General features: G+C 37.5%; 1 protein-coding gene across 1 annotated transcript in view; it reads right to left on the bottom strand.

Moving 5' to 3' along the window:
• Positions 1-9883, bottom strand: part of arhgap10 (Rho GTPase activating protein 10) — a 117355-nt gene that overhangs the window by 71105 nt on the left and 36367 nt on the right. The window contains exons 2-6 of the mRNA XM_053501761.1: positions 9445-9540; positions 8494-8555; positions 2861-2932; positions 2642-2743; positions 1117-1227 (exon numbers count right to left, since the gene is read on the bottom strand). Coding sequence (XP_053357736.1) covers positions 1117-1227; positions 2642-2743; positions 2861-2932; positions 8494-8555; positions 9445-9540 — 443 coding nt within the window. The remainder of the gene's footprint in view (positions 1-1116; positions 1228-2641; positions 2744-2860; positions 2933-8493; positions 8556-9444; positions 9541-9883) is intronic.

The raw sequence follows: 9883 nt of genomic DNA, 5'->3' as shown, positions 1-9883 counted from the left end.
TCTTTTGGACTGTGCTAACTGTGCCGCCTCTTGAAATTAATTTATATCGCGGAGCTTGGTTTTTAAGTCGGAAAACTGATGCTATAAGGAATGAGCTAAATTTTCAACACATTTTCAATGTTCAATTTGGATGTGAAGTTGTTGAATAAAGCTAAAGTAACAAACTTTTAAGTTACGACAGCTTTTTTAATGTTCAACGTCATAAAATTGTAAAAAAAAACCTGAATAAATTAATAGCGAATTAGGATTTTATAAAGTAAGCCTTTATAAATTATCGAATCTGAAATCAAATCTGTTCCTACAGTAGGTATCGTGATGTTATCGTATTGAGCGGAGACTGGTGGCTCCCATCCCTTCAGGTAAGTTTTTTATATATATTTTTTAATCTTTTTATCTCTTATAAATGCACCTGATGATAAAAAAAAAAGAAGTGACACATTATTCCTCAACAGGTCGTTTTCATTATGACTCGCTGGCAGCGTTACAAATGTTGGCTGAGATCTAAGAAAAATATTTTCATTCTTTTTAATTCAAAAGTGGAAATGTGCAGCATTACACAAATCCTGATACACATTTAGGTTTAACCCCAATCAGTGAGTCAGAGGTGAGAGTGGTGAGGAAAACCTCCCTGACACAGAAACAATGAGAGGAACCAGACTCTAAGGGAATCTGTCACCTTCTGGGAGACATACGGCTATAAATAATTACTTATCGCAACTCAATACTATCAAGTCAAACATTACTGAATGTGTTACAGGGATCTCTGGGGGCCTTTCCCACATTCCTGAACTGTTCTAATGAAATTCTTGTGAATTGGCTACGTGTTAGCAGCTAATAAAAGTAATAAGCCATTATTACTAGTTACTATCTAACAGTAATATATTGCTATAAGCTGATGTCAAGGTATATGTAAGCATGATTATTATCGGTAACAGGGACACAATCCTCATCTGTCATTGGATGTGAATCGTCATGGCAACAGCATGACGAGATCTACAGTATGACGCGCTTTGTGAAATGTCCTTCTTAGGAGGTAAATAAGGGTCAACGCGAGAAGTGCACGAGCAGACACGGCGACGCTGATCCGGGGTGAGGTGTGAGGAGGTGCGCGCTCACAGGCTCGACACACTCGAACTTCTTCCTCTCCTGGATTTCCTGCAGCTTGCACACATACTCCAAAGACTCCTCCTGAAAGTGCTGCCTCATCGTCTCCACTGCCACATCCGCCTGAGAGAGAGGGAGAGACAGAGATAGACAGAGAGAAAGAGGGACGGAAAAAAAGTTGATTTTTTATAACTGATGAGGATGGCACAATATCAATGTTTAATTTCTATTTTCTTATTTTTCATGCTTCTATCATTGACACATTGACGGAACCAATGTGTTAACACCTTCTCATTTATGTAATGTTTAGATGAAAGAAAGAGAGTGTGTGAGAGAGAGAGAGAGAGAGAGAGAGAGAGAGAGAATGTGTAAGGTTTCGAAAATAGAAACAAAAAAATGAGGGTGAGAGAGAGAGAGATAGTTTAAAAGGCAGAGGTGAGTCAGAGTTATCGATGGGTATAAAGAGAGACACAAACTAGTGCAGAGAGAGTGCGATGCAGAGGTAGAGACATACATAAAAAGAAGGAGAGACATAGAAAGTGACAGAGAGATGAACAGAGAGAAAGAGAGACAGAGAGGAAGAGACAGAGAGCAACATGGACAAAAAGAGAGAGAGAATCAAAACTAGAGAGGAAGACAAAGAGACAGGGAGTATGAGAGACCGAGAGAGAGACAAAAAAATGGAGATTATTATTATTATTATTATTATTATTATTATTATTATTATGTACATACATGTATATATGTTTTTTTAATATATTCTTATGCCAATTATTGTTGTTATTATGCCAGTTGTTGTTATTGTTGTTAATATTGGTGGGTTTCGTTGTTGTTTTTGTTCTTTTTTTATGGTTAACCTACTATGTTATTCTTTCATACTTAATATGTTTATAATCTTTGTACTTGTTTATAAACTCAGACAGATGTTGTTTATAATGTAGTCAATGTTTTTAGAATCGTTTTGGCAACAATGTATTTTTTTTTTTCGTCACCATTACTGCCATTAAAGCCCTTGTGACCTGAACTGAGAGAGAGAGAGCAAGTGTGAGAAAGAGAGAGCGCAAGTGTGAAAAAGAGACAGGAAAAGAAAAGGACAGAAACAGAGACGGACAGTAAGAGAAAGTGAGAGAAAGAGACAGAGTTAGTAAGTGAGAGAGAGAGAGAGAGACTGGACAGAATGCCACAACAGGCCAGAAGTGTGTAGGAGGTGAAAAAAAAAAAAAAAAAAAAAAACAGCGAGTGTGCAGCGGTCGAGTCAGGCTGCTCTAACACCATGTGTCAGTATTCTTACACACACACACAGTTACAGCTTCAACTTACACCTCTGTCCACAGTACGTCCCCAAAAGTCCCTCTAATGTCCGAAACTGAAGGCCAATCAGAAACCACAGCCACCATCATCCCCAGCTCATGTTTAAATAAACTCCCAGTGCATCATGATCCCTTGAAACATTTTCAAGTCTTTACATAAACACAGGCTACGTGGGTCTTGTGCTCATATGGTAGATCTTGTGCTTGTCAGGAGATGATGCACGTACCTCTTGCAGCTGCGGCTCCTTCTTCTTCGCTGACATGTTTAACAGTTTCTCCAAACCCGTGTAATACTTCTCGGTTTCCTTCTCGTATTTCTTCCTCTCTGCCTAAAAACAGACCGAAAAAAAAAAAAGAATAAATAAAAAGGTTCAAACGTGCTATTTTTAACCTTGTGATGACAACGTTGTTGATGTAAAGACAAGGAAAGGAACTGAATCGAGTACCTTGGCTGAACCCAGCTGTTCCTTCCGAAACTTCTCTAAGGGCTTCATCAGTGTCTCGGTGATGTTCGCCATCTGTTGAAGACGACATGTGTTACACCCGTGATGCATTACGTTCTGGACTTGTGTGTCTTACGACCGATTTGACACTCAGTGTCAAAGATGTTCCTCCAATAACTTATGTATGCTGACATGCAAAATATCTTCCCACAAGTGGATTATATCGGCTGTCCTTGAGTTTTGATTATGTTCTTGGCAGGAAATCAAAATGCATCCCCATACTTTTAACATTTCCTAGAATGCATCGAGAAGACTTTTCCCTCCAAATTTACATAAAAGGAAACAAATCTGCATTCTTGACAAACATTTAATTTGGCTCCCATCCACATCCAAATCCGCCTTGGACCAAAAGAGACACACAACTGCTGAACTGCATTAATCAAGTACAAACTCCTGCACGTAATCTTCACCAGTCCCACTTGCTCTTACGAACACACCTGACAAACAGCCAAACATTGTTTCAACTGTTGGCCAATCAAGTCCACTTCGGCAGACACTCTTAAATAATCCATCTGCTTCTGCAGTCACTTTGACCAAGCTTGTATTTTCCTGAAGATACCTCTGACTAATCCCATCATCTCATGCGGACACTCGTGACCAATCCCACCTACTCCTCTAGACCCTCTTGGACAATCCTCTGCACAGACACTCTCCACTTGTTCTTGCCAACAAATGCGAACAATCCTGTCCACGCGATCTATTGAGCTCCCCGGTTTTACTCAGATTGACAGATGACTGCATGCTACGCGATGAAAGGATGATGGCACACAGAAGCAAACAGCATTTTTGGTGGACATTTTGAGGAGGACCCAAAATATACGTTAAGTATTTTACATACTCATCGTCTATACCGCTTTATCCTGTATTCAGGGTCGCGGGGGGACTGGAGCCTATCCCAAGAGGCTTAGGGCACGAGGCAGGGTTTGAGTAGTTTATTGGAAAGTAATCAGGATGCACAGGATAGTTTTTTTATACATAGTGTGAAGGTAAACAAAAAAACAATATATCTTGTGTTATCATCATTTTAGATGTTAAAGGGGTTTTGTGGGTCCCGGTGTTTACTTTTCTGTGGGAAACAACTTTAAATGGCTCTTTGAGTGTTTAAGGTTTCAGACCCCTGGTCTAGACTAACACCATCCACTCATGCGGATCCCTGTGGACACTCATGAATAATCGTTAAGTACATTCTGCGTATAATCTTGCCTTATCCTTCTTTGCCAACACAATTAGACAATCCTGGCCAATCCTGCAGACACCTTTGATCAGACACTCTTGACCAATCTCACATTCTCTTGCAGACATGGTTTGCCAGTCCTGTAGATACTCTTGACTAATCCCATACCCTCACACAGGCACTCTTGGCCAATCCCACATTCTCTTGCAGACACTGTTACCCAATCCCAAATGCTCCCACGGGTAGTCGTGAACAATCCTGACCAAACCTGTCTACTCCTGTAGACACTCTTAGACAATCCTGTGCTATCCTGGACACACTTTTGATCAATCCCACATGAACAACGAGTTCCATTCTTTTGGAACCGGAGACACTTTTGGCCAATTCCCCTTTCTCCTAGAAAACATTTTTGACCAATCCTTTCCAATCCCACAGACACCCTTGACAAATATCACTTACTCCTAGTGCGCATATTTGACCACTCCCGTCTGTCCCTGGACACATTTGTTTAATCCTGTCCACTCCTACAGACATTCTAGACTAATCCCACTTGCTCCAGCAGACATTCTGATCAATCCTGTCTTGCAGATTCTGTCGACCAATCCTCCTCCATTACTGCCTGCTCTTAAAGACACACAACCAATCTCTTGATCAATACTGTCCATTTCTGCAGATGTTACTGACCAATCCCACCTGCTACCCCAGATGTTTGATCAATCCCATTCTCTTGATCTATCCTGTAAAGTTGTGACGATCACCACTCATTCCTGCAATCATTACAGTTTGTCCCAACCCACAATATTAACTTTGGTTTTAGTTTCCAAAATATAAACATGTTTACAATTTAAACCAATGTTATGCAGACACAGAAAATCTTATTCTGGCATCTTAATAGGGTTCAACTCCCCATGGATGAACTGTTCTAACAGAGGCAACAAGGTTTAAGCTAAATTCTTGATGCAGTTAGCATAAAAATCGCAAACCTTGCTATTAAGCTCAACGATTTCTATGATTTATTTTTGCACATTCTGGTTTATGGTTGCACATTGTGGTTTACACATTCTGGTTGTATGTTGACATACAAAATGACTACTTTTGCACTACTGCACTTTGACGATGGACAATATCACCACGGCTCATTGCCAGCACGTTCTATATACAGTTTATTTTTACAGTCTTACATTTTTTTTTTAAAGATTTACATTTTTACATATTTCTACTTTACACTTCATTTTATTTCATTGCAACAAATTATAGTAGATTTTATATCTTTTATTCTTTCCTATTAGCATTTATGCCTCCTTACTTTCTTTTTTTTTCTTTTCAAGGTCACTTACAGTTGTGTAAGCATTTCACTGCGTATCAGACTGTGCATGGTTTTGTATGTATCAAATAATAATTTGCACAAAACAAATAAGTCTCAGCTCAAGCTCAGCCCGAGACTTCTTTTTAAAAGCGTACGCTACAAAGCACGTTTTTTTTTTTATGTCAACAGCTTCTTTAGAATGTGTAGACATGTCCATTTATAATCTCTCAATCATTACACACAGTGAATATCTTGATAACAAATAGGACTAGTAAGATATTACAAAGATATCGTAGCGTATTTAGTGCTCACAAGACCAACATCAAACTGTACAAAGCAAAAAAAAACAAAAAAGATATATAAAGGGAACACATTTTGCCCAAATGTTGACCTTGGTCGTTGTATGCCTATAACTATAACTTTTTATTAGTCTTTTTTTTCACCCATGATCCATTTTCTTTTTCTGTCTCTTTCTGTCTCAGCATGTCCCAGCCTGCACACCCTGCCTGAGCTCTGCTGCTCCACCGTACTGCATGACATCAGCCCTCTGCAGTGTTGTGATTGGGTGGAGGCCCCGGATCTGTCTTCAAAACAATCCAGCTGGTGTGAGTTTAGTTTTGGGCAGGGCCGACGCAGGCTTTACTGTGCTTACTGAACACCAGAACGACACATTCAGCCACCAGCACATGATCATGAAGTTTTACAAATCCCAAACTCTAATGCAAATCCAACACAGTCCTCGGTAATATAAATCCAGAACACACACACACACACACACACACACACACACACACACACACACACACACTTAATGAGGGTTATAAAGAAGTACAGAGCCATAAAACTTGGCTTTCTGTATAAACCAGAGCCATTACACAAGTGACTGTGGAAACTCACCAGTGTGACATAAACAATCTGCTATTTGTTTCCAAAATAATAAACAGTATAAAACCAATAAAAAAAATTCTAGAATAATTCATTATCAGATGCTCTATTCATGTTTTTATGTAAATATTGATTAGTCAATGTATCAAGAAAGTTAAATAATTAATAAATGCAAATGCAAGAAATCAATTAAATAAAAACAACAAAAACAAGCAAACAACAAATAAAAAAAAGATATCAGGAAAGAAATTAAATATAAATGAAAAGTTATAATAAACATTACACTCGCGCTGTACACACACACATACAAACACAAACGCGTGCACGGACGTTGATTATACCAGTGAGAGACGCGCACTAAGACCCAGCAGGGGAGACAATTACCCACAATTCCGCAGCGCAAGAGAGAGAAAAACATCGTGATACATGATACTCTGTACTCATAAACCAAGACTTTATTCTTGTTTTTCAAGTAAAAATTTCTTACAAATCTTGTCTCGTCTTGCGGAACACTCGCAAACCACATTACTCGCAATCCGAGGTTCCACTGTATAAACAAAAAGAAAAACATGTAACAAATAAGAAGAAAGAAATAAAAAAATGTAAAAATAAGGGGAAAAAAGCAAAGCAAGAAAAAAAGAAAAGATGAAACATAAAAGTAACCATGCAATTAAGAAGAAGAAAGAAGGAAAGAAAGAAAGAAATCAGTGAAATAGGACAAATGAAATAATGCAAAAATGAAAATAAGCAAAAGTAAGTAAGAAGGAATATGTAAAATGAAATATAAAAGCAATAAATATAAACTGAAATGAAAAAGCAAGCAGGCAAAAAAGAAAAAAAAGAGAAAAAAAGAACAAATAAATGCAAGACAGAAGGATGGAAGAACATGATATTGTATAGTGTATTTGCATGAAAAAAGCTTTTTATTTATTATTGTTTTATTCGATTATTTTATGCAATAAGTTTGGACTTCCTATTGTTGTTTGTTTTACTTAGATTTTATTATTATTTATTTTTTTGATGGTGTGTTTTTATGTGTGTTTCTATGTTTGCAGCCGTTTTACGACTTTGGTCGACTGTGTTGTGTTAAAAATGCATTTAAAATACATTTGACTTTCAACTTATAATCTTAAAAAATGTTATAGGTTCATTGTTATTAATAAATATCAAATTAAAATAATCCATTCATTCATTCTCTGCCATAAACAGTATTTGCCTCATGAGAATCTGCCCCTAGTGGACAGTCTGAGAATTTGTCACACTGACCACTGATCTATAATAAACATTAAAATGGTCATTTCTTTTAAAGGTGATTAACCTGAACAAATGTTAAATGCTGAAGATGATGAGGATGTGATTTGAACTGAAGCCTGATTTCGTTAGAGAATTACCCCAGCACGCAGCCAATAACCACCAGCAGAACAAAACAACCATTTCCTGTGGAAAACTCACTGTGGCCACGAACGTCTGTGTGTGTGCGTGCGTGCGTGCGTGCGTGTGTGTGTGTGTGTGTGTGTGTGTGTGTGTGTGTGTGGCATAGAGTAACTGGTCATCTGAGGCTTGCACTGGAGTCGCCCTTCTCACTGGAAATGCACAAAAAACCACGTCCAACTTCACTCGCCTTAGGACACATTATAATCTAGAGTTGGGTCGGGTTCTGTTGTCTCCAAAGAGCTGGAGGTTTTCCCTGATCCAAACAACACATCATGCAACATAAATGCAGTCGGAAATTTCCTAATTTCTTAAGTTTATACACCCAGATCTGAATCCTGAGTTCTCGCATGGCTCTCACACGTTATCTAGTTTTAATGGACAAACTGATTTTGCTAGACTGTGTGTGTATTTTGTAAATCCTCCATATCACTATTATCTTATGTGCCATATTATCAAATGATGGAATTCCACAAAGATGCTGACCAATAATCAGTGACTAAGTGACCCTGAAGGCAACTGGTTAACTCCGAGAGGGTTTAAGGGGGAGGTTTAGTAAAGGGAGTGAATACTTATCGAACCGAGCTATTGTAGTGGCTCGTGCGCTTGTCTTGTGTATGAAGGAATATATGCATGAAAATAATATCTTTGCACTACGGTAATCATTTGAAGCACAAGGAAAAAACAAGGCAGTGGTTTGTTGCCACGCAAAACAATACGAGCTCTGTGTGTGTGTGTGTGTGTGTGTGTGTGTGTGTGTGTGTGTGTGGGCACACCTACCATCAGCTCCCTCTGGTCCTCCAAGTTCCTGAGGAAGGCGGAAAACTCTTGTAAAGACTCATCTGCAACACACACACACACACGCACACACACGCACAGACAAACAAGAAAATCTTAAAAACAGCTTAGAGGTTTTCTCCTCATAGCCTTGTTGTTGTTGTTGTTGTTGTTGTTGTCAGTAAACCCACAACTCCTGCTCTGTGACTTCAGCAACACTCACCTGAAGCGGTTCATCCGTGACGTGTTACAAATTATCCTGACACATCAACACTAAAGTACGATTAATAATTACAGGTTTAATTATTCAAAGAAAGAAAGAAAGAATGAAAGAAAGAAAGAAATGAGATATAAAAGAAAAAGAAAAAGAAAGAAAATTCATATAAAGGAAAGAAAGAAAAAGAAAGAAAGAAAGAAAGAAAGACAAGATAAAAGAAAAGGGGAAAGAAAGAAAAAAAGAAAAAGGAAAAAAATTTAAAAAATAGTAAAGGCAAAAAAAAAAATGTAGAACTCAAGGTATTAAAAACAGAAAAAAAGAAAGAAAAACACAAAAAAACAAGAAAAATCTAAATGTATATAAAATGACAGGCAGAAAAAAGAAAGGCAAGAATTAAAGAAAAACTATTTAAGGTACAAAAAACCAGGAGGAAAAAAAAATAAAAAAGGAAAAAAACAAGAAAAAAATTCTACGTATGAAAAGCAAGATGATTTGAGTTAAGAATACAAAAGAGAAAAAGATAAACATTTATAAAAGGTATAAAATATTAAAATGTCCAAAAGTTAAGCATTTATATATATATATTTATATATTTATTTTACTGATTTTAACCTTGTAGTTTTGCAAATCAGTCGAATTAACTGAAACAACATCACTGTCGTTTAAGCAGCAGCACAAAAACAAATGAGCGAATCAATGCAAATCAACAGCAACGCAAAGTGTTTAACATCTCTCACCAATGCACTTTTCATCATCAGTCTTCGCGTCTCCGATGTACTCGAACTGGAACTCGCCCAGACACTGAGCGAACTTGCGCTGGGCCTGGGACAGCTCTGAAACAGACCAGAAGATCGAGGGGACAGTCAGGACGCGGGAAGGGACTGAACACACCAGAGATGTGAGATGTGATTTCTCTAATCAGCTGAACGAACAGCAAAATGTCCAAGTCTTTGAAACTTTTGTATTTAAACATAATCATTTAAGCCATCGGCAAATAATTAAACAAATGATCTCATTAAGAGGATGTTTGCTAATATTTATTTATCAACTCAAAATTATTAAAAATAAAGAAATAAATTAAATTACTAGATTAATTCCAGAATATGCATATATTACATTTAATAAATAGCAGTCTTTTGCGATTAAATAATTGCAATTTCGTAATTTTTTTTTTTA

This window comes from Clarias gariepinus, chromosome 8 (assembly GCF_024256425.1).
Source record: "Clarias gariepinus isolate MV-2021 ecotype Netherlands chromosome 8, CGAR_prim_01v2, whole genome shotgun sequence".
NCBI classification, from domain to species: domain Eukaryota; kingdom Metazoa; phylum Chordata; class Actinopteri; order Siluriformes; family Clariidae; genus Clarias; species Clarias gariepinus.
The sequence above is the reverse complement of the archived record's forward strand: the minus strand, read 5'-3'. Positions and strand labels throughout refer to the sequence as shown.